This window comes from Drosophila eugracilis, unplaced genomic scaffold (assembly GCF_018153835.1).
Source record: "Drosophila eugracilis isolate 14026-0451.02 unplaced genomic scaffold, ASM1815383v1 contig_2088, whole genome shotgun sequence".
In the NCBI taxonomy this organism is placed as follows: Eukaryota; Metazoa; Arthropoda; class Insecta; order Diptera; family Drosophilidae; genus Drosophila; species Drosophila eugracilis.
Genome location: NW_024572964.1, coordinates 6,618,110 through 6,642,789, shown reverse-complemented (window position 1 = coordinate 6,642,789; position 24,680 = coordinate 6,618,110). Strand labels below are relative to the sequence as shown.

At 40.7% G+C, this 24,680-nt stretch overlaps 5 protein-coding genes across 9 annotated transcripts; 2 read left to right on the top strand and 3 right to left on the bottom strand.

Annotated features, from left to right (window-relative positions):
* The first annotated feature begins 132 nt into the window (after window positions 1-132).
* On the top strand, window positions 133-6,896 carry LOC108107964. Its single transcript, XM_017215804.2, has 3 exons — window positions 133-244; window positions 4,140-4,678; window positions 5,372-6,896. The coding sequence occupies exons 2-3, from the start codon at window positions 4,244-4,246 to the stop codon at window positions 5,729-5,731; spliced, it is 795 nt and encodes a 264-aa protein (XP_017071293.1). The 5' UTR covers window positions 133-244; window positions 4,140-4,243; the 3' UTR covers window positions 5,732-6,896.
* A 113-nt stretch (window positions 6,897-7,009) lies between these two features.
* On the bottom strand, window positions 7,010-17,443 carry LOC108107962 (neurexin-4). Of its 2 annotated transcripts, none has more exons than XM_017215801.2 (12): window positions 16,999-17,443; window positions 14,945-15,061; window positions 12,426-12,622; window positions 11,451-11,592; window positions 10,217-11,395; window positions 10,028-10,153; window positions 9,603-9,806; window positions 8,611-9,540; window positions 8,371-8,550; window positions 7,965-8,309; window positions 7,769-7,906; window positions 7,010-7,706 (listed from the first exon to the last, which is right to left on the bottom strand). In XM_017215801.2, the coding sequence occupies exons 1-12, from the start codon at window positions 17,102-17,104 to the stop codon at window positions 7,516-7,518; spliced, it is 3,855 nt and encodes a 1,284-aa protein (XP_017071290.1). In that variant the 5' UTR covers window positions 17,105-17,443; the 3' UTR covers window positions 7,010-7,515. The 2 variants fall into 2 exon arrangements, with proteins under 2 accessions (XP_017071290.1, XP_017071291.1); XM_017215802.2 differs by lacking the exon at window positions 12,426-12,622 and adding an exon at window positions 11,747-11,943.
* On the bottom strand, window positions 13,472-14,935 carry LOC108107963 (L-aminoadipate-semialdehyde dehydrogenase-phosphopantetheinyl transferase). Its single transcript, XM_017215803.2, has one exon. It carries the CDS (start codon window positions 14,466-14,468, stop codon window positions 13,599-13,601), a length of 870 nt encoding a protein of 289 aa, XP_017071292.1. The 5' UTR covers window positions 14,469-14,935; the 3' UTR covers window positions 13,472-13,598.
* A 386-nt stretch (window positions 17,444-17,829) lies between the features above and the next one.
* LOC108107901 (eukaryotic translation initiation factor 3 subunit L) lies at window positions 17,830-19,930 on the top strand. Its single transcript, XM_017215704.1, has 4 exons — window positions 17,830-17,976; window positions 18,109-18,587; window positions 18,643-19,615; window positions 19,675-19,930. The coding sequence occupies exons 1-4, from the start codon at window positions 17,944-17,946 to the stop codon at window positions 19,807-19,809; spliced, it is 1,620 nt and encodes a 539-aa protein (XP_017071193.1). The 5' UTR covers window positions 17,830-17,943; the 3' UTR covers window positions 19,810-19,930.
* A 48-nt stretch (window positions 19,931-19,978) lies between these two features.
* LOC108107903 (rho GTPase-activating protein 68F) lies at window positions 19,979-24,653 on the bottom strand. Of its 4 annotated transcripts, XM_017215709.1 has the most exons (7): window positions 24,392-24,653; window positions 23,236-23,390; window positions 22,210-22,241; window positions 22,003-22,128; window positions 21,876-21,911; window positions 21,623-21,818; window positions 19,979-21,559 (listed from the first exon to the last, which is right to left on the bottom strand). In XM_017215709.1, exons 5-7 carry the CDS (start codon window positions 21,901-21,903, stop codon window positions 20,521-20,523), a joined length of 1,263 nt encoding a protein of 420 aa, XP_017071198.1. In that variant the 5' UTR covers window positions 21,904-21,911; window positions 22,003-22,128; window positions 22,210-22,241; window positions 23,236-23,390; window positions 24,392-24,653; the 3' UTR covers window positions 19,979-20,520. The 4 variants fall into 4 exon arrangements, with proteins under 4 accessions (XP_017071198.1, XP_017071196.1, XP_017071195.1 ...); XM_017215707.1 differs by lacking the exon at window positions 22,210-22,241 and having other exon boundaries at window positions 24,241-24,653; XM_017215706.1 differs by lacking the exon at window positions 22,210-22,241.
* Window positions 24,654-24,680: the final 27 nt, after the last annotated feature.

Genomic DNA, 24,680 nt, shown 5'->3' with positions numbered 1-24,680 from the left:
CGTTTTTCACGACCTGCCCGCGGTTGTTGTTTCAACAAAGTTTCCTCTTTTCTCCAAAAAAAAAATCAAAATATACATTCAATCGGATTTGTTTAAACAAAGTTGTATATACATACCGTTGAAATTGGTCCACTCACTGGCCTGGTGTAGTGAGGAAATCGGAAAAGCCGGCGGTGTAAACGGATAACGAGTGCCAGCATCCCGTGGAACCCAGCCCAAGGAGCTCGCAACTGCCGCGCATTAGGTTCGGTTCGCTTTTATGTACACATTCTAACGCTCTGCCTAATTGTATTTCGATTTTTCACGTTCTTTTCCCCAAAAAACCGGAAAGTTTCCTTAACCCGGCATTGCAATTGTAATTCATCTGTGTTCGATTTCCACTTTGACCTATACCTATTCGTTTTAATTCGATTTAATTTCAAGTTTATCTGTGTGTGTGTGTGTGTCGTCTGTGCTCCTAATGCTCGGATAAATATTGACTAAACAAACGGCAGGCAGGCAATGTTATTGCTTGCGATTTATCTCAGTGCAAAGCCAGCCAGCCGCCCACATAGTTTACAGGGTCTGCCTGGAGACATGCACGCTCTCAGGCTGTAATGCACTGAGAAAAAATTGGGTTATCAATTATTTATATATTATAAAAGTCTTAAGAGATATTAGGTGTTCCAATATTAAATCAGAGGGAGGACAACTATTACCTAAATGCTAGACTAGTCCATAGTTCTAACAACTTTTTCTCTCCCTGTAAACACTATTAAAATGCTCGTCCATGTGTTTATGTATCCACCTAGATACGGCCAGCAGTTCGAGTTCGAGAGTTGCGTGTTTACAACATTCGGATTACTTGGCATGCTCATCACTAGTTCGTTTATCACCTGCGATTGCAATGGCTATTAGGGTCGTGTGCCTGAAATTTATTCTCAAGTTTAGGAGCCACATTTCTATAACACTTGCAGCTCAGAACCTAGAACTCACAACTCAAAGCTGATGACTTGGCAGACAAAGTGTCTGGCGTGCTCCAAACACAAATGCCCCAAACAACGAAAACATCAACAGCAACAGTGGCAGCGGTGGCAGCATCAGCCCGAATGACAATTGAAAGGGACACAAATGAGCATGCAAAGAACGCCACTCGACTGCATAGACGACTCGACTTGGCCTAGTAGATGGGGCGGAGGGTGCGGGTGGTAGGATTTCCCCGACACCATTTTCTCCAACACCACTTACTCACCCACATTACTCATACGACGCGTTGCCCGTGCGACAAATACTTGTACAACAATGCGGCTCAAGTGACGACGCGACGACTGTTGACAGCTTTACCGTCACTCAGACCAAGTTCTCTAGTTGAAATGGTTGTTGTTTCCATGGCCCTAGGTGTTGTTTACACACAGCTCTTTCATACAAATTTGAATTTGTGCACGCTATTTGGAAAAGGGGGAGGCCAACTATCCGGGATAATGCTCAAACAGAATAGCAAGTGTTTGATTATATACACCCTTAGATGTATGAGTGGGTGGCTTAAAGGTTTCCCTTTTCAGAAAAAATAACATTTCTAAAGGTTCAGCCAATTCTAAGGTTCTTCTGAGTACTTTCGCTTTGTTGACTTCAAAATGCGATTTGAACTTAAAATAGTTAGGAAAGAAGAATGAAACTATTTTAGAGGAAAATGTACTTTTAAATAAACTTAAATTGTTGCTATTTCCATAGAAAGCAATCTAGTTTTGAAGCTATAACATAGATTATCTAAAATGTGTTACAATTTCAGCTCTAAATTTATTCAAGGGGGGAATTCGATCAAATCGAAATTCGATTTCCTGGTTTTCCTGCAGCAATGAAATAATTTATTTTAACAACTGTACAAACAGCTTCACCACAACAAATAAAATAAAAGGTTCCCTTAAATTAGTGCATAGTGAATCAGGAATTTATTTGCCAACGAATACATTAAATTTTGCGTCTTGTCCTTCCGTGACCCAAATGCGACCAAATTGATATAATAGGAAATGAAAGTTGGCATCTTCCGCCTGAGTTCATACCTTTGACAAATCAAGGGTCTTCCTCCACACACACACACATTTATTCATTTTCCTGACACATTTTTGTGGCTCACTTTGAAAGTTTTAAGGGACCTGCATAAATTCTATTCCATCTGCCGAAAGTTCTGGGTATTGTTTATACGATATTTCCAATGTTCTTTTCGAAAATTTAAAATTCATATTTTATGCTGCAGCGATTTCTACTCTTATGCTCAGCTAAATTTTCAATACAATGCTCCTGATTTCCACCATGACGTCAATTGTAAAATCGTTGCTTCTGTTTGGTGTTTGTTTTTTGTGTATTTTTTTTCATTTGGCTTGGCTTGGCTTGGCTGGTTTTTATAGGGCGATGTGCTGGGTGGTGCTGCAACAAAAGCAAGTAAAGGAACCGAAACGGCAGCGGCAATCAAAACAAATCGAAATAGTTTCCCCTGGCAGCTGCATCGCAGGGCGATGTATTAATTAATTTGGGAAACAGCCGCGCACGGTACTTGAGATCTACTTTTACTTTTTGTGCCCATCACGGAGGTATATTATTTTAAAAATAATTTTCAGAATTTCCAAGGGTTTTCTTTAGGGTTTTCAGATTTTATTTAAAATGGGTTTGATGAAAAAGAAGCTTGCAACTTTATGAATGAATGAAAAGTTGAATCTTGTAGTAGTTTAAAGAGGTTGTTATACAAAGTCATCAAAATTTAAGAATGTTTTTCGGAGGAACTTATTCTAAAGGGCATTATGGCATAAAAGAACTTCTACCTAAGCTATCTTCCTGTAGAATTTTAAGATTAAGAGACAAGTTTTTCGTTTTTTCTAGTTCTAGGGTATTAAAAGTTTCTTAGTAATAGTTGCTCCCCTCATTGTTGTCTCAATTGCAGTTGCTGGCTTTCCCAGAGGCCTGGCCATAACCATACCCATTCCGATTCCCAAATTCAGTACCGTTCCCATTCGGTTTCCCATTGAGAAAGGGGCTGGCTTTTCGTGTTCGTACTAATGACCGCTCGCTTTGCTTTTTGATTTTTTGGCAGCCGTGCCATCGCTTGGAATGCCATTCATCGTGCGTGTAGGCCCAACCCTTTGCTTCTTGCTGCTGCCCCCTTTACCTGCAGCACATGAATTTATAATTGCATCATTTTTGGACACACAAAGTACCCGAGGATGACATTCAGCCGGTCACTCGGTTGCAGTTGCATTCGGACTGGGACTCGCGGATTCGCAGTTGCATGCAAATTTTGAATGTGAATCCACGAAAAGTCGTGGCAATGCGTCAACTGGCAGGCCTTCTCTGGGATAATTTAAAAACTACACCCAATGCATTGGACTGCCAAGAGGGCGGAATATATTGGGCCATGCCGCCCCTTTATTTTTTGTTTATTTTCATAACTATGCAAAACAGAAATAACACACTGGCCGAAAGTGAAATATTGAAATATTTACATATAAACACAAGCATTTCTTCGATTGGGTAATCTCTCAAATTTAAGTAAACTTTTTCACGTTGAAAAAATGCATTTAACGTGATTTTCTTTGTAATACATTTAATTTGCTGTCTTTAGCATTTATAAATTTATTATATAATCAATATTATATATTCATTGGTGTAAAATACTATTTAAATTGTTCACAATTTGCATAATTTTCATGAGAACGGAAGTTAAGTTAAGTTGATTACAAATTATATGACTTGTAACAATTTGATTAATTTATACCGAAATCACATGTATGCCAATGGTGAATATATTACGGGGACAATGCATTTTCCGTTGCAATGGAAACCCCCAACAACTTAATTCGAGTGTTAATAGTGAAACGAATAGGAATAATTTCAGTGATTAATAACTGGTGGTAATTGAGGAATAAATTAGACAATTTTGTATTTAGTTAGCTTGGAATGCATTTTATTGACACCTACCGGATGTGGTAGTTGGATTGCAGGAATTTATGTAATTTAAAATTTGATGATTTATTCCACAAAAATTCCATTTAATTTTTGCTTAGATCTGCACTTGTTAACTTACCATCCAAACCATTGACATTTACATTGACAATAAAAAATAATTAATAAATTATGGCTTAACTAGCAATTTTTCACCCTTTCTCTAGACTAGAAAGTGATGACCTGCAGTTTTTAGGAAGTTCAAAGACGAGGAATACGGAGCCAGCAAAGGACATATCATTAGCCAGTTAGTTTAATCAGTATCTGCAAAATGTTTGACATCACCTGGCTGCCCACCGCCTGTGGATCACTGGCTCCTGCCCTCATCCCGCCGGCTCATATCGTTATCCTGTGGTATTTCTGGGAAAACTATGCCCGGTACGTTGACAGGCATTTCTGCACCTGCTCCTGCTGGGACACTGTGTTCAAGGGACCATACGAGTCGGGCGTGGCCGCCTATAAGCACATGTACTTCAATGCCACGCCCAATAGCTTCAAAATGTGGATTCTGACCGTGTTCGCCGTGATTGCCCTGTACGAGTGCATCAAGAGGCTAATCGCCCTGATCCTGCAGCAGCGCGTGCGGTACTCGATGCTACTGCTCTTTCTGCTTTCGATATTCTCGCATTACTACGCCTGGTGGGCGTACATCAACTACTACAACGATGACTATTACAATCAATGGAACCACCAGCTCTTCTTCACGGTAAGTAGTGGGAGAAGAACACTGAGAACAACTATAAGTAAAAATAGAAATACTCAAGAAGTGACTAAAGCGAGACTAAATGTAGAAAAGACTAGTGATTAAGTCTAACATTTAATATGAAATTCGAAGGGGAAACTTAGGGGAACTTAGGACATAAACAATTTTTGAATTAAGTTCTAATTTCTCTCTCTGTACTTTTCAAATTGCATCTTACAAGTCAATGTCAACAATGGCAACTACGTGCTATCATATGTAGGAGAATGTGTATTCCCTAAGCCAGTTTACCGGCCATCCATAATTTATTGGCAAAGTTCGTCCTGCGCGAGTGCGCTCCAAACTTGCACAATATGCGCTCCAATTCGAACACTTTTCCGCACAATTTTCTCACTTGTCCTGGGCACTAGACTAGCCGCCCACTACCCAGATTCATCCAAGCAAATAGCCATATTCATGGATATAGAAGCATTTCAGAGTAATAAGTTTCAAGAGCAAATCCATCCATCCAGCCAGCCAAAGTTCAAACTTAAAAGTTTAGCCCTGCTAATGAGCGATGCGCAACTTTTGGTGGTAAATACTAAGTTGAAAATGAAAGGGGAACCAATAGCTAAAAACGGGCGGGGAAAATTAACTTTTGTTATATTTAGAATATTATAATTAGAAAATAGCTGATAACTTCTTACTCTACTCTTCCAGGTAACCGAGTTGTTCTCAACGGTCCTCGTAATGCACCTGGCCAACACCACAAATGTGGTAACACCAAAGAAAGTTTTTTGCATTGTGGGAATCGCATTGTTGCACATCCTGGCCAGCAGCTTTGATCAGTTCTTCATGAATGTGGTGCGCGGCGAGGGCTATGCCCATCAGATAGTACGGGATATTGGATTCATGGTGCCAGATCTTCTCCAGCTTTTTGTTCCCGTTTGGCTACTCCGACAGACACGTCGCGAGAGTTACACCACTCGCCCATTTCACCGAGATCGCAAACTTCATCGGGATATTGTTATGATGTTGTGCCTTGTGTCCCTGCTGTTTGTGATTTGTACGATTTTGTGAGAGCGAATCATGCTGGAGGTCCATGAAGAGCGATACGGAAAGATCGTGCCGATGCAGGATGCGGCAGTGCAGCTGTTAAATCGCTATCGGATGCTGGCCAGCGGAAATGTGCACAATTGAAAGCGATTGCTTTGGATAACTGAGAGAGGATTGTGGGTGGACAATAGCGGCATTTACCGGCAGTAAGTGCGGAATATCCTGTACGAGTATTCCTGTAGATTTTTGTATTTTCATTTAACGTTTGTGATAAACCGTTTTTATGTTGAAAAGAAGTCGGGTGACTATGAGCATATCGATATGCATAATTATCAACTAACCATGGTACATAATCAATACAACAAACTGTAATCTTCCATTTAGAACCGTTGACCGATACCGATGTTAAGTGCATTATCATTAACCCATAGTTGAACTTAGGTACAAGTACAGTAGAGAGTTCTGGATGTTCCAGAACCATACGAGTAGAAGGATTTAGCCACCATTTAGATACAACGATAAACAGTTATCACCGACATGCCGACACACATGTGTAGATGAGTAGTTATGAAACAACGATGCGAATACTTAATAATGATTATGGATTGTGGAAGTGAAGACCCACCCAATGTTATACTACCTTAACAAGTTACATGTGACTTAGACTGTTGTTAGATAATAACAATATTATACATGTTCATCATGACAAACCAAAATATTCCAGTACATCTAGTAGAGAAAACACGAAAAACAAAAATCTAAAAAAATATTACACAAAAAAATATTATAAAACCAAAACCGTAGTAATCAAAATTAGCGTTATACGATATTGTTACGATTAACTTTACATGAAGGAAATCAAAAACATGCAGATATTAATATTTGGAATAGCCTATACTTATACACATATATATATTTTAGTATACAAAATTATATTGAATAAACTTTAAGAGACTGAATATCCAGTAGTTTCCTTAGACTACCACAACGGTGAGTTCAACACAACCATTCCAATTATTCGTAGTTTTCTTTTATTGAAAGATAAAAATTTTAATTTCTTTTCATTGTCTCGTTTTTTTTGTAATTATATATATATATTTTTATATTGCTATATATATATATATACCTATATACATATGTTAATGTATATTTGCAAATTTCAAGTCAAGACGTTTCCAAATGTATTTTCCAAAAATACAATTTGTTTTTAATGCTTTCTTTGTATTACTAAAGTAGACCATTTTGTTTAGCCACAAAATGATTCTCATGCTCTTTTGTGTGTAAATTAGAAGACATTTTAAATTAAACGTATAGCGAGAAAAACATATTTATAATAATGGAATGTTTGTCCTTACATAGTCGAGCGATAAAAATACATATAATTGGCGGCGGATTTCGGTCAGCCGCTCGGGCATAAACCTAGAATAAGTTTTTAACTTAATTTTGAAAACAAAATGTTTATAAAATTAACTAAAAATGGACGGTATTTGGTAACTATTAAGTGATTTCAAAAGTAATATAAGGTGAAATGCCGTCAGACAGAACCAAAAAATATTACAAAAACAAAAAACATTACAAAATTTAGCCAACCAATTATAAATCAAATCTTAGCAATCACTTGCGCAAAACAATTGGCAGTGCCTGGAAAAGTTGAATATTTTTCTGTCTGTGATATTTTGTGAGCCTTTTCCGATTTCGTTTGATTTTCGTTTTGTATTCATCTTTTTTTTTTTGGTGAGTCTATGTCGTCGCTGTTGCGTGTCTAAGGCGATTTAAAAACGATTTGTGTGCTTATTCTTGCGAATTGTTTAGATAAAGATCTCTGTTCGCTTCCTGACTTGATGGCCAGTAGTGGAGTGCAGTACAGCATCATCGGGATCGTCGGCTCCATCGGCACCTTGATCCTCGTGCGTCAAATAGTCGCCTTTGTGCCGGTGCAAATAGCGACCGATTAGGAAGAACATAAGGATCAGTAGCAGGAAGAGAATCACCAGCAGACCTAAAATACATTCATTAATTGTTATTAATTTGTTTAACACAAAAGAAAACGATTTCACTTACATGCCAGCAGCACAGAGTCCACTTCGTTGTATGCCTTGCGCAATTTTTCCTCATCCACCAAAGGCGGAGGCCTAGTCTCAATTTCAATGGGCGGATGCGTTACTGGTTCGACTCCGCAGAAATCTTCCGTCAATTGGGCTGCAACGTAAAATATGGTTAAATCTGGTCTTAAGTCTTGAAAACTCCAAGTACTTACTGCCCAAAGACTTGACATTCTTGGGTGGGTTCTGCTGGAACATCAGCTTCAGGGGATAGATATCATCGAACTGAACTCGCGAAACACAACCCACGAAACCATCGTTCATAGATTCATTTTTGCCTATGTACATGTACTGGATATTATTGAACTGGGCATCCGCTGAAGCCTTGATGTCAAAGTTATACTCGACAGGCTCATAATTGTCGACCTTTAAGACCACTGTGGATCCGCCGTTTTTACGCATGAAATGCATGTCATGGTACTGACCAAGTCCAAAATGTTTTTTAGGGAATATGATTTCCTGTCTCTCGAAGCCAAAATCAAATACGCAACGCAAGTGACCTGGAAATAATGTATTGCAAATTAATTGGCTTGAACTTTAAAAACTGTTAAATCAATTTACCTGAATTTGATATCTGTATGGTTAGATATTCGCCAGTTAAGTTAGAAGAGAAGCCAAGAAGGAAACCCTTGGGAATGGTGGTGGTGAATCCAACGCGAATATTCTCCGCAATCGTCGAACGGAAGGAGCCCTCAAACTCGTAGCGAATAATCGAACTTGAGCGCAAATTGACACCAATTTCTGCAATAAATAAATGCAAATTAAGGATAGATACAATTACTTCGGTTTTCTTCAACCCACCATCTGCGCATATGGGTCCTTTGAAGGCGCTCCAACGGCAGTCGCAGCTATAGCCATCGTATCGTTCGATACAAGTGCCATTGTTCAGGCAAGGACTTGACTCACAACGACCCACGCAGCCAGTGCTGATGCCGTATAAACCACGCTTGGAGTAATCCTTCAGATCAACCATCTTTCCGTTGAGTAACAAAGCACGAATGCATCCTACGTAACCATCGCGGTACTCAGTGGTGGCGCCAATGACCAGATCCGATGTTAAATGTAGAGCACGGACTGGACCTGGCGGTTCCCTTACCTCGGCCTTGATAGAGCCATCCACCACCAGGCGAGCCTCCTTCCTGTTGCGCTCAACACTAACCGTATGCCAGTTGTTGTCGTTCAAATGATAGCTGGTACCCACATTTACACCCAGTGGACCGCTGCCGGCTTGATACTGGAATTGCAGCTTGTTGCCGCCATTTAAACTCAGCTTGATGTAATCCGTGGGTCCAGTGGCATGGAAAAGCACAGCGTTCTCTTGTGTAGTACGGAATTCCAGATAAATATCACCAGAGTGACCCATATCGAAAGGTGGCAAGTTTATCGAAGCATCGGCAATGCGGAAGGTAACCACATTACTAAAGAGATCATCGCCCTCGCATCGCAGCGGTCCTAAAGTGTATCGACCCATTTTCTCATCCAACGGCGTTCCAGTATCACCAAACTTAACAGCACGCACGGGAAGATACTCCTTTTCCCGAATATCACCACCATCCTCCATCCATTCCAGACTATTTGAATCGCAGTTACACCACTTTGTGGGATCGTGGCACTTGCCCAGAATTCCACACTCGCACTTACGAGATCCTGGAAGAGCTCCAGCCCAATAGTCCATTGGTTGGTTGTGACGAGAGATCCACCATGAAAACGGACGGAAGTTTCCTGCCTCAGCTGGAAAAAAAAACAATTTGTTGTGACACTGATTAACTCAAAGAATATCTGTAACTACTTACAAGGCGAATTGAAGAGTCGAGAGGAACGGCAGGAGTAGCTAAGGCGCTGCCAGCAGCTATGCGAGCGATTTAGAAGAGCTTCGATTTGCAGTTGATTGGCATCGTACATGATGGACTGTTCAAAGGAACCCGGCTCCTGGAATCCGTCCACAGTTGTTGTGTGCTCTTGACTGTGACTTAGGGTGGTTATCACTCGTCCATCGGCTAGAATAATCAATCAATGTCATAAATTCATAAAACAAAAAACTTGGTCAAGTAACATAATTTAAACCGTAAAACTTGAATATGATGCGGAAACTACACTTTCTTGAATATATCAAAGTTTGATTGATGAGTTTTATTTCTACTTCGAAAGTTTATGTTAAATTGAGCATAATTGCATCATTAAAAAATTATATTGTAAACTTAATATCTTAAAGACTTACAGTAGAATTCACAGGTTACTGGGAAAGGCTCCAGCGGACCACTGCCATCCACGTCGAGATTCAGGTTGACACGCTGCTGCACATGCTGGACATTTTTGAGAGCCAGGCAGGATAATGGATTGTTAGCTAAGTGAAAAATACAAAAAATAAGTAAGGAAAATTATAAAACCATCATTTATGGAAACTCACAAGTATGACAAACGGCACCGGCATACCCAGTTTGCCCGCAATCACAGAAGAACTCCCTTGAGTTTTGGTGACAAAGGCCCTTGTGCTGGCATGGATTCGGATTGCAGCGATCTATCATCTGGCAGGCATCCACGACCACATCATCGTCACAGCAAACCTCCTGACCCTTAACCCAATCCTGCGGCAGTTTATAGTTTCCATCCACCGAAATTAACCGCATGCAGCCAACGAATCCGTTTTTGTCCTTTCCGCCAGCTATATAGTACTGCGCTCCAGTGGCAATCTGTAGGCTCTTGGTTGTGGTCATCGGCCGCTGGTCAATATTCAGAATTAAACGATTCTTTTCGATAGAAATAACAAACGAATGCCATTTGCCGTCGTTGAACTGATCGTCGTAGTTGTCCAGAATGATTCGTGCTTTGTCCTTGGCTTTTAGATCAATCTTCACTTTACCATACTCCAAAAAGACCTTAATATAACCTCCCGAATAGAAGTCATGGTGCAGCATTACTCCGGTTTCCTCGTAGGTACGGAAATAGAAGGATACGTTCATGCGTTGAGAATTTTCATAGCCCTTCAAACGGACGAACGATGAGCGGGTAGTAAAGGTAACCGGGTAAATTGGAGGCGAGGGACACGCGTAGATAGTGTTCACCTTGGTGAAGAGATATCCTTCACCCAACTCGGTACTGTCTTTCATTAGTCGAATAAAGTTGGTGGAATTAAAGTAGATGTTTTCTAAGCAACCAGAGAAATTCTGTTGGACGATCAGTCCCTCCTGAACATTGGGCACACCTCCAAGATACAGCTCCCGATTAAGATTAAGTCGAGTGAATTCGCCCTTAATACGTCCTCGTACGATGACACGATCTACCGAAAAGATAATATCTCGCTGGTTTCTAGAGATCACCACATCGTGCCACACATTGTCATCCAGCAGACTGCCGACCGACAAGGAAGTCATCACCCGCGATCCCAGATCCAGATTAAGAACCATCTTGTTGTCCTTTAACTGCAAAGCATAGTAATCGCCTTGGGTGCCACGTGAGTACATCATCACTCCATTGGCAAAAGCCGTCTTGAAGCGGAATCTAATGGACTCCTTGGTGGAGGTAATGTGCTCTCGTTTTAGATCATAACGCACCAAGCCAGTGCCATTGAAGTACAGGTTCTCGGAGACTGCAAGGAATATGTTTTAGTTTAAAAATCCTTTTCTTAGATATTGGTTACTTACTGTAATCACACCCATAGAGCTCCACACGCATTGAAATACGATCGTGCCACCTGGTAGGATTAATTCTCACCCACTGAGCTATGATGGGCACCTCGAAGACGTTGTAGTGAATGGAATTGCCATCGGAGTTACCCTTGAACATCTGTGAGGGATATCATAATGATAGTAAGTTTACAAGTATAAGAATGAAAGTTAGTAGTGCTAAGCTAAGAGCTAGAAAGCATTATTCCATCGCCATCCCTTAAGCCAGGATTAGTGTTGTGTGTTGAGACTTAGTCTAGAGTTAGTCACAGTACCTGCGGCTCGCTCGTGGGATTTACGTAAGAGCGCCAGAACTCGCCATCGTCCGAATACTGGACAATGTACTCCGTCACAAACTCATCCGTGTGCATGCGTCCCATGGTGGCAATCTTGCGCACCATGCGCGGATCTCCCAGATCGAGTGTTAGAAAGTGGTTATAGGTATTCTCGACCGGCGTCCAAGCAGCGTTACCTGCACAAGGTGCATTTACCAATCTAGTTAGTCGCAGTGTCAGAGTGTGGAAAAGGGTTTGGGTGTTTTTTTAAGGATAATAAACTACAAAAACATAAACCAAATGTATATACCAGATGCATGCAGAACGAAATAAATCATAAAATAAAAAAAAAACGAGCACAAAAGCAAGCAAAAGTGTTAATGGATTGGTGCAGTGATAATCCGCTTTTGCGGATCAAAACGTTTCCCTACCACCAATGTTCGTTTTACACAGAGAAAAATAAAGAATTTCGAACTTATTTACAAGCCATATTCTGCTTAGATAAAACCTTTACCAACTATTCCTTAAATTCAAAGAATAGTTTTAATAATATTTTTAACATATTGATGTGATATGATGAACATGAGAATAGTTTTTTTTTGTCAGTGCAATAAACCACCACCATTGCATTTTGGATTAGAGACACATTGGCAATTGTATTTTGAGATCGATTGTTTACCTTGACATTGCCGCCCGGCTCTTTATAGTCGGCAAACTCTAGATCGGTTATGCCATAGCTAATGGTATACTCGGTGACGTACTCATTGCTATGGGGTCGTCCTTGCAGGGCAATGTGCGTCACGTTCCGCACCACGCCCAGGTCAATAATCAGACGCTGGTCGAAGTCCGAGTTCTTCGCGGACCACGAGGTGCCAGCTGGTGTTCGCAAATGGTCATGGGATGATGGGCAATAAAATGAAAATGATACAATTTAAATCAAAACAAAAACAAAATAAAATGAACTTAATGTGGAGAAAGAAATGGGAGGTCGGGCTGATCCTATATAATTGCCTTAAAACTAAGAGTTTTAAATTGCTCAAAATCTCCGGGGGTGTTTTCAATTAATAAACCATAATTTAGGGGCAATTCCGATTGACAGCTGCAAGTGGTCGAGGTCCTTCAGATCAGGGTACAACCCCTGCCGAAAAAAAAGGATTTGGCAATCCCGAGGGTTGAGTTGGTGTCAACACAAAATGGGCGAGCTCTTAAATGGTTAAGCATAAAATATTGCGACCGCGTGCCTTTGTTTTAATTGCAGAGCGCGCCAAATTGCAAGCAGGTGTGACAAAATAGTGTGAGAAAGTCCAGACTGCAGGGATTTCTTATGGCAAAACCCATTCCCTAACATTTTCGTTGTTCCGCATTAAAGTTTCCTTTGTCCTCTATTGGCAACGTGCATATCAGCCCAGCCATCGTTCCCATCGATAAAACTTTCGGGAATGCCAAAAATAATTCAAACAAACGAGCCATGCAGAGCAGAGCAGCTACCCTTGCGACTAGCTATCCTGTTGGCGCATAAATTCAACCAATACCGATGTCTGGCCCCTGTCTGAGTCCCATTACGGGTTCCTAAATTTCGGTTTATAGCCTTTTAAGCATATTTCCGGCTTCGTTTCGTAGAGTTTGTTTATCCAGTGCCAGGCAAACAAACGATTTTTTGGGGGGTGCGGGCAACATGACAACACAAGGATTACAAATTATTCCAAATTGGGAACCACTATTGAAAAAATATAAATGCATGTTTATTCTAGGGATAACAACTCTGTTTTAGGATCTACGTTTGTATGATTTGATCAGAACCTTTTGGAAGCAGGGCTATGAGGTTTAATTTTTTATATGGAATTCGCATATTTCATGATCGCTTGTAGGGCTTAAGAAGAGCCTTTTGGCAGTAGCTAATCACTTCCTCCAGTTCCGACTCCTCACTCTTAACAAGAAGTTCGTCGATTTGCAGGAACTTGAACCTTCCATTCTCCTGTGGCAAACAATTCCTGAATGCAATGGCAGCACAGTAATCCTCCTGCAGTAAATGCTCTTCAAAATGCCAGTTATCCATGGGTTTGTCGTGGCAACGCAAACTGGTGCCGATTAAAGGGGAAACATTCGACTCTAAGGGGTGAGAAGTATCCACTGAAAAGCTGATCTTCTCCAGGTCCACAGTTATGCCAACACCCAGCTCCTTTACGTACGCCTCCTTTAAACACCAGTGTCGCATGAAGGCCTTCACTTGTTCATGCTCGTCATGCTGGGCTCTGCCAATATAGCTCCATTCCTGGGCAGAAAACTTCCTCTTCATAAGACGAAAGAATTCCGACAGGGACTTGCCGCCACTGTACTCGATCTTCATGACATCTGTGCCGATTCCAAAATCAGGATCACTGCTATCTCCCGTAATTCCCGACAGGAGAACTAGCCCTCCCTGATGAGAGACATTGAAACTAAGCGGTGGCCCATTGATATCCTCCCTCACCCAGTACGGTTTTCCCCTTACATCCCGGGCAAACTTCACATGGGCGTGCGGCAATCCACTGCATGTGCTCACATATTTCCGCATCAGTAGTCGGCCAATTAGTGAGGACAGAAAGTCATCGATGAAGTGGAACTTCATGAGCCGAACTCTTTCCTCTGGTTGAATTGAGGCCACCGCTTGACTCAGTTGAGGAAGTGTGGGTTTCCAGCTGCCCAGGTCAAAGGCCCAGCGGGTGCAAATGTGTTTACTCATTTCGATGCGGTTTTAATACTATCTAATTGCTTTTACAGACATTGTCTTTTCGGGGCGTCAACGCTTAACAATGTTTTTACTAATTCGCTATTTTAAGGCAGTATGGCCAGAAGTGGAAAGGGTAAAAATCCCCACGGCGATTACGCCTTATAAATATACTGCAAAAATACTGCGCTACAAATTGCAGAAATGTTCCCGTTTACATTTTCGATTATTTGCTAATTTAAACCATTTTGGAGTTTTCAAAAAAACAAAAAAGCATAAAATAATTTTCTCAGATAAATTTTTATAAACTCAATATAAATAAAAACTATTATTCAGGGGCAGGACTAAGCAAATAATTATATTTATTTAAGATCAACTAAAATCGCTCGGGCGCTAAATTTTAAAATTATAAATTGCTAATATAACAACTGAAAAGCACACAGCTAACGTAAACGAAATAACTTTGAACATAAATTATCTATAGTACTCACCGTTTAAGCGCGCATTATTGGGTCCTCTTTCGGGTAATGCTGATGTTGCCGTAAGGACGGCTCTTTCAAGGAGCGGCTGGTTGCACTCATAGTCGGAGAAATAATCCGAAAAGGCGTCTGAAAGAAACAATAACGATCTATAAATATCAGGAATTCCATGACCCATATACGATTGTACATTGTTGGGGTAAAAGTGAACGCAAACTGTCACGGACGTAATTAAAATTGAGATATGAAGAATCTGTTTGGATGGCGTCCAATAATTTTAAGTACTTCACCCGTGCCATAATCATTCCAGTGGCCTCTTTTTATGGGGCCATAAATAAAGCCACATCAATGCGAAAGAAGTAAACAAGCTTAGTCCACATTGAAGGGTAAATATTTGATCATCCTCAATTTTTAATTTTCAACGAAAAATGTTCAATCAGAACTCGAACAAGATTGATTTTAATTGCTTGTAATGAATAAATATCATATAAATAGCACATACCATCTATGTACATATATAAATGAAACAAATTGGGAAATTTGTAGAATTTAAAAGAAAATTCTTTGGTTGATGAGAAAACTTATCAGTATATAAAAATTTGTAATTATGTATATGATAATTGAGTCTCTACTGTACTGGAAAAGGCAGATTCTTGTCTCATATTTGCACCATAATATTTGCTGGTGACGAGAGTCTTTTGGCCCCTAGGATCCGTGACAAAATTGTACGGAAGTGGGGGAAGCAGGTCATGTCGGAAATCCAGACAATTGGCCCTGTCTGTTGCAACCCCCAAGAAGTGCTTTATAATGGGTGCAGCAGGAGCTCCTAGGCAAACACACTGGCATTTTCTTATCGGAGTTGGGAAAAAACAACCCTTGCGAGGTCATCCGGAGTTCGTGAGCACTTTAAGCTGACTTTGAGCCTTTGAGTAAGTGGAAAAAATCAACCTGATAAGCCTGGTAAGAAACAAACTGAAACACGCATGACAATTTCTAAATAATCTATACTTTATAGACCAGCTAGCTTAAACTAGTTTTCAGCTAAATTATTACCCAACACAATGTAATCAAAAAAAAAAAAAAATCGAAAAAATAAGGAACTTGATAAACTTCGTAGGATACAAACTGAAACACGCATAGCAATTTCTTGGTAAATAATCTATACTTGAACTAGTTTTCAGCGCAATAATTGCCCAACAAAATGTAATAAAATGAAAAAATGTCGAAAATAAAATCTGGCTAATGTTCTGAAATGAAACAAATATGACGAGATTCGAAAAACCATTTCCGCCGATCTGGAGAAACTTGAAGTGCGAATGATGCTATTTTTGGGGCAATAGGAACAGAAATAAATTATGGAAATCGGCCAAATACTGAGGATATATGTCGGTTGTCTGCTTTCGACGCCTCAAGGCGTGAAAGTGGCAAATTAATTGCGTGGCACTGTTTATTTTTAGTCATAAAAATGTTTGCATATGATCTTTGGATTGTTTATTTTTCATGAAATGTGGAAATTGTAGGGGAGAAGAGCTCTAGTCTGTTGACATATGGAAGGATAATCAGAATCACAGAATCACGTGTTCATGAGTAGCATCATCAATCAGCAGATGCTTTTTCCGCCGCATGCGCATTGAAAAAACCGGAAAATAATATAAAAAAAATAATAAAGCAGGGATGCGGCCGGCAACCTTATTGGAATTGTTTCCCCGGGAAAAGCTCTATAAAAACTCAAGATATTAAAGTTCCAACTTGTTTTTCAAAAAGAACGAGTAAAAAACGGGCGTTGTTAATCGGCGTTTTTGTTTTGCCACCGCTATTCGTAATCAACGTTCCGATCGCTCACCGTTGAGCTCTTTTCCTCTCTATATCTCTCACGATCGGAAAGAGCGAGTTAAAAAGCGAAGAACGGGGCAAAAGAAAATGGAGGAGCGAGTCTTCAACTTTGGGGAACACGCCCAAAAACGTTGGCTTACAAACAATCGACGTTTTATGTCACATATTTTTAATAAAATCGAATAGAACACATCTATATTCTTGAATTATTCTATTGGAAATACTCTTCTTACCTGCTTCCACTGATTTAATACCATTATTGACCAGCAATAAGAGGCATAATAGTCCAAACTGAAGCGAAGAAAATTCTGTTTTCGAATTACTCCTGGGCGGCCTCATCTTTAAGGCGTTCGGCTAAAACTTCTACGGAATGAATTTATAAACACATTTATATATGATTTCCGAGAAATGTGTCACTAAATGCACTTTTCCACTAGAAAAACCACCATAAAAAGCTGTTGATTTATGGCAAAGCGTCCGCGGTGTTGAAAATTTATTTTGCAATTATGCGCTTGTTATTCAACGGTTTTAAATATTTTAGACTTATGACCAGGGATTACAGGTTCACTAGATCACGCCCACTTCAAAAGAGATTCGTTTGAATTAAGAAAATAATTAACGCAACGCGGATGACACACAAACCACTCCACTCCGTCTCGTCGCCAGTGTGACCGTAACTCGAACGTGGCTATTTACCAAATCACACTTTTAGTTTAAGGAATACTATCGTTGCGATCCGATTTTAAACACCACCGTTTTGTAATTTTTAAAATTGATTTCGTTGTATAAAAATTGTCTGCAATTGTTATTATATCTACTTTGGATTACTTCAAAACCTACACGTTGGTTATATATAGTTTCAGACATTGCAAATATAATGTAAGTTTAATTAATAAATAATATAAAATTAAATACAATTTAATTGTAAAATATAAATAAAAATAATACTATTTTCGTTTCCTATCTCAAAATAAATTCTAATATCATAAAAACATAGTGGGACATTTTCGGAACATCTATATCGATAGAGAAAACATCGATACTTCAACGGCCTTATCGATAGTCGGTCACACTGTTTCTCCCTCTTTTCGCCAAAAATTTGTTGGCGTGTTGTCAAATTTTTATAGTTTGATAGGCTTTGCATTTTCTGTAGCAACGAAAAAGATAAAACAGCGACAATGTACGGCGGAGACGACTACGCAAGCAATTCGGTAAGTGTACGGTGTTTCGGAAAGATCCGTGGTTAAGGAACCAATCCCGAGACACCGCCGTCAACATAACCCAACTTTTTTTAAACCTCCAGCAAATGTATAGAACTCATTGTGTTTTTCTTTAAATTTTAGGAGTACTACGATGACTTCGCGCACACCGGGGACCCGCAGCTGGATATGGAGTACGAGAGGAATTACTTCGCCACCCGGATGCCTGACAACGTCAAGTACTTCTTGATCAACTTCTGCCAGGCGATCAAGGAGGGAAACCTATACGACATCCAGAACATGTACGAGAACACTTTCCCGCAGATCAGCGACCACCACTTCGACAAGACAGCTTGGCCCGAGGAACAGGATGTGGGAGCCATCGTCGACAACGACAAGGTCTTCCTGATTTTGTACAAGGAGCTATACTACCGGCACATTCACGCCCGTATCCCAGGCGGCCCTAAGTTGGACCAGAGGATCAACTCTTTCTTCAACTACTGCGACTTCTTTAACCTTATCATCTCGGCTCAGAACCCGGTGATGCTGGAGCTGCCCGACATTTGGCTGTGGGAGCTAGTGGATGAGTTCGTGTATCAGTTCCAGAACTTTGCGCAGTATCGGTAAACTTCATACATATTCACCTCAAGATTTTAGCTAACGGTACACTTTTTCCAGCGCCCGCCTGACGGACAAATCCCAGGACGAGATCCAGCAGTTGTGCGTTAATCACAGCAATGTGTGGAGCATCCTCTGCATCCTTAACGTGCTGCACTCCCTGGTGGACATCTCGAACATTAAGAAGCAGCTGGAGGCTATTTCGCAGGGCGTGGATCCCCAAACCGTAGCCGGCGACTTCGGCAAGTTGTCCTTCTATAAGATGTTGGGATACTTCTCCCTCGTCGGCCTGCTGCGCGTGCACTCGCTGCTGGGTGACTACTATCAGGCAATCAAGGTCCTGGAGCCCATTGAGATTCATAAGAAGTCCGCCTACTCGCACATCCCCGCCTGCCAGATCTCCACGTCCTACTACGTGGGTTTTGCCTACATGATGATGCGCCGCTATGCTGATGCCATCCGCACTTTCTCCGACATCTTACTGTACATTCAGCGTACAAAGCAGTTGTACAGCACGCGGTCATACCAGAACGACCAGATCAACAAGCAGGCCGAGCAAATGTACCATCTGCTAGCCATCTGCCTGGTGTTGCATCCCCAGTGCATCGACGAGTCCATCCAGCAGGTCCTTAGGGAGAAGAACTACCACGATGCCATGTTCAAGATGCAGTGTGGCGACCTGGAGGTCTTTAAATCTTTCTTCGTGTTTGCCTGCCCGCGGTTTGTGAGCCCATGCCCACCAGCTGCGGATGCGCCCATGGAGGACTACGTGAAGGACCCTATGGAGCACCAGTTGCTGGTGTTCATGGACGAGGTGCGCCAACAGAAAGATCTGCCCACGACGCGCTCGTATCTGAAACTTTACACCACCCTGCCGCTGACCAAACTCGCCTCCTTTATCGATCCCAATGCAAGCGAGGATGACGTGTCGAAGCTGCTTATTCGTCTCCTTTGCTTCAAGCACAAAATGCGCAATCTCGTGTGGAGCAAGGGACCTAGCGGACTGGAGGGAACGTTCAAGTCCGGTTCTGAGGTGAGTTTTACGCATAAAGATTTGGGAAACAGTTGTTTAATTCTTCGTAAATATTTCAGTTGGACTTCTACATCGACGACGACATGATTCATATAGCTGACACCAAGGTTTCACATCGCTATGGTGACTTCTTTGTGCGTAAAATCCTTAAGTTCAACGATCTGAATCGCAAACTGAAGAACATCAACATTTAAGCCATTTAAGTCGACTCGTTGTGACCCCTTAATGATTTATTTAATATTCCAAACTGGACCGATTTGTCTTGATATCAATAAAAAAATCGCTTGCGTTTATGCGCAAGTTTGGTCCCACAAATTTATCTTTTAAATTTTAAAGTTTTTTAAGATAATTATATTCCAGCTCTTGGTTTTAACATTTGCTTTATTTTTAACAATACCGTTACTTTATAAAAATTGTTTATATGACTATAAGGAAATTCAAAATTCTACACATTACGATTTTTGAGTTCGCCACAACTCCACTTTCGCGTGGCAGGTGCATTCAGCAACGCTACCAAGATTAGTTTCCGGTCATGGGGGAATGTGCGTTTAATTAATACATATTTTAATAATAACATCTCATATCGAATTTCTCTAATGTTCGCCGATGAACGAACAAAAGCAAATTTCTTTGGTAAATCAATCGTACTAAGCGCTTGGGGGGGGGTTAAATAATTGTGATTTGGAGGAGAGTTGGCGTGGAGTTGGGGCTACAAGCAGTTCCACACATACACACAGTTTAAAATTCAACTTAGGATTACAGTACACTTTATACACGAAACCGCCATTGGCTATAGTTTCTGTTGCCTTTTGTGTGTTCTCATTTAGCTAACCATTGGTTCACTTAGGACTAACATTAAAATCAAACAATTTACAGTTACGGACTTGTTTGTGGGGGGCCAGTCGTTAGTCGACGGAAACTGTGCGCTGATTGACGTCGATCAAGTAGATGTCCTTGTGGTTCTGCAGCACAAAGTCTACAAAAGCGTTGATAGGGGCAATCTCCTCCAGGGAGGTGCTAGTGCTGCGCGACCACAGGAAATTTGGACCGAACACGATGGCCAGGTTGGAGGAGGTCATCTTATTGAGATCCTCGCAGTCCATTACTCTGACCAGGAACTCTACAATGTACTTGAACAGTTCGTAGTTCTCCTCTGGCAGTTTTTCACGTATCAGTTGGGTCACGTTTCTTGAACGCTCTTCCTTGGGCCAGTCTAGGAATCGGGTTACATCCTCGTAAAGCTCGAAAGTCAGCAGTGGCTCGGTAAGATCACGCAGAAAACTCTTTAGCAGGCCAGCTATTACGTGGACATTCACGCTCTTCAAATCCACATCCTCACCTCGATTGACGCGCTCCTTGAGTGCCATAATCTCCGAGTGATTGCCCGATCGCCGGAATATGCCCTCCGTATCGATAACGCCCGTTATGGACAGCGAGTCCACGCACTTGCGCACAATAGGTGGAATGGAGTTGAGGCACGGACTGTTTACCACAATGAATTTCAGAGGCACTCCAAATTGATGCGTCGTCGCCATTTTGTGCTGCTGCTGCCGGGATGCATTTATGCTATTGCTGCTAGGTGGTGGAGTTGATGGCTTCCGGCTGGGATTTAGCTTGTCGTCCAGGTCGCAAATGTTGTCCGGCAATTTCAACTTGTTGAGGCCGAGCGCCTGGCGTAACTCGTCCAGGCTAGAGATGTAGACTAGCTTCTTGCGGAACTTGTCGCTAATGAAGGGACTGAAAAAGTTCCAGATGACCCGTATAAACCACGTCGGATGCACCACATACAGAGTCTTTAGATTCTTGCGAAAGTTACGATCAAGCTCCTTGTACGAGTTCCACAAGAACTGTGCCGATGGTTTATTATCCTCCTTCAGACCTTGATGGAAATATACTAATATATAGTCGTTCTCTACAAACGGTTCGATTTCTTTGATTATTTCACTGTTAAGAAAGAAAAATGAGATTAAAATTATTAAATTAAACTATTTAAAAAAGAAAACTTACCGCACGAAAGCTTCAAGCTGGGATTTTTCGGGGAAGCGAGATGCATAAATGCCGAAAATGTGACGACCTTGCTTGTCGGTACCAAGGAAATCGCATTTGTTTCTGGGCGACTGAAAGTTCTCAGACTGTTCCCTCAGTTGATCCTCAAAATCGTCTTCTAGTGGGTTTACATCTTCTTCGGGTTCAAGTTCTGGATCTATGCAAAATTACCAACATTAATTATTAACTAAAAATAAGGGATTCGCTTACTTACCATCAGCCAGGACAAAATCGCCGACCATAACATCTTCTGGTAAAAAATCAGACAATTAATTAGTTATGGTCAAGTAAAACTGTTAGAGAAATAGGACTAAAATTTTCTAGGATACCACGTTACTTACTTTCTAGGGGCGATGGGGCCAGGAGCTCGGTATCATCAAACTCTAGCTTCGGCTCGAAGTCGTGCAGATCGGAGAGACTGGGCTGCGGCTCATCCGAATTATCGACGATCGGATTGATGGCGGGACCTTGGGGTGCGAGAGGGAAGGCATTTATAAATCTCGTAGGTTTCCCTGACGCGGACTAGTATTCCAAAAACGTAATCTTACAAGTAATGCTTTCAGTTAAGTATTTTGACGGCCTGAGGCAACAAGTTTAGTTCGGATTGAGTTTTGAGTAAGTGAATAGACATGAATCAGAGAAATTTAATTTGATGAGTACATTGGCATCTGATTGGTTAATCAAGAGTCTTACTGTTTCGATATAATTGGCAGACGATTACTGAACAGAACAGAACAGGAACGATTAGGGAGCTCTAAGCTAAGGTTATAAGGCTAATTAGGCTAGGGCAAACACACGATCACACAAACCTCATAACAAACATTGGCAACAACACAGCTAGCGAAAATTAGTAGTAGTAGTAGTAGTAGTAGTAAACAAATAGGATCCACAACAAAACCAAGCAAACACGTTGGATAGTTAAAAAATGCAAAGTTATGTATGTACAGAGACGGTGAGCTGCCCACATAGGCTGGGTTAAACAGTTTGAAATGGGGTTAGTAGCGCAACTTGATACCAAAAACAAAGAGGTTGGATATAAGGGGGCGGTTGGGAGTTAGGCAAGGTGGAGGCGGGGGCGGGGCGTTTCAGAAAATTAGTCGTAATTGCTGGCTATTACTGTTAGTTTTCAAACGAGGGCACTTCTCCCCTCAAAGAAACTACGATACGGTAATGAAAACAAAACAAAGCAGCGCAAAGAAATTACTCCCAAAAACTCAGATTAAAGTAATTAAAAAAAAGCCCAACTGACCTAACTTGGATTTCTATATATACGTACATCTTAAGGCCCTTTTTTATCATAATTTGATGGCTGCTCAATATGAAAATGGGTAAAAGGGCTTAAGATGTATAATTTAAGCATGGCACATAAAAAGTTATTCTTAATCTTTTTTCTCTTTGTTAATAAAGTTAGTTATGTTTTAATCATTATTTTGGAAATTCTTCCTCAGCGCTTAAAACAAGTCAATTCGCTTGCAGTTGCACTCCAAAATGCTAAGCAGTTACAGAACCAAAGATCAAAACTAGATAAAATCGAATTGAAAAGCATGACTTGGCCGAACGGCCGGCGGACTTACCTGGTAATCTCGGTGCGAAACGCGAATGGGCGTCCATGGCGGGTGGGTAATATGAGTGTGTCGATTGCTTCGATGTGATTGGAATTCTCGCGGTGACGCAGGACGTGGCTCAGTCGTTGGGCTCGATTATTGGCATGTAGAATATATATATGCGGCTGAAATGTGAGAATAAATTAGCCAAAAGCAGCAGTTGCCAGTACACTCTATCGATGACGTCACTAGCTCAGCTAGTTTTCTTGGTTGTTAGTTGTTAGCTGCTTTGTTGTTTTTTATTTCTTTGTATTGGATATAGTACAGGTTATATAGCATTGCTGATTCACATTCATTCACATCAATGGATTTGGCCAAAGTCTAAGGCGAAGTGGTAACTTGGCCCTGAAAGACGCCCACACCCAACTCCACGCCCACCGCGCCGCGCATACATACAGTGGAGACATTTAAATTGGCCATGACTGCAGATTCAAGACAAATGAATTGCTTTTTAAAAGATAACAAACACAGAGTGATATGAACTGAGGCTGCTTATCGCAGTTCCAACACAAAGTTTCACAGATCACAGACACAGTGGCTCAATCTTAAATATATCGTAGTTTCCTTATTTAGCAAAATTGTTTTTTATCATCGCTGTTATTTTGGAAAATCTTTAGTATTACAATGAAACATATTTTCCTTCTAAAGTATAAATATTTTTGAAAGGGAAATTGTGGTTTTTTGTATGATTTGACGAAATTTGATGATTTTTGTATCCCAGCATATTTTTATTATTATTTTCTTAGAAAGTCTGATTAGTACATATCCTTTTTGCCACCACTGTGAGATATGCTCCCACTACTGTAAAAGGGAGTAGGCTCCTTTGTACCGCCACTGTTCGCACATACACACACAGGAGTTTAGTAAAAATTGCACAATTCCTTGGCAAAAAACACGCAATTTCTTAAACTAAGAACCGTACTAATTGCAAACAAACTGCGCATTTGTGTCTTGCCATCTCTTAATGATATTTACTTGTTTTGTATATTATACTACGAATTTTTATCAGTATGAAGAAAACATCGCAGTATACGCAATTGCAAATGTTTCATTTTACCCCGCTTCCGTTTCACATTTCCCTGAGGTTTTTACTGTTTTTGTGAGTCAGATTTTGCGAGGAAAGTACCTTTTATCAGTACAGAAAAATATCTTCGTTAATTTTACTACCAGGCGACGTTGTTTTTGTCGATGGATGATTAGTGATGGTAAGCTTTTGGTTTGGCGAGCCCATTAGTGCTGGAAGAAGCAGAAAATCGACCAAACTTGGAAGTTATCAACATTTTCTAAAACTTTTTCGTGTCACGATTTAATGCATTAGTTTACAATCGCAATAGTCGTTGTGATTTATGTGACACTATTGTATCTCCTCATATTCGTTATTCCAATGATTTTATTATAATTTTTAAAAACATATC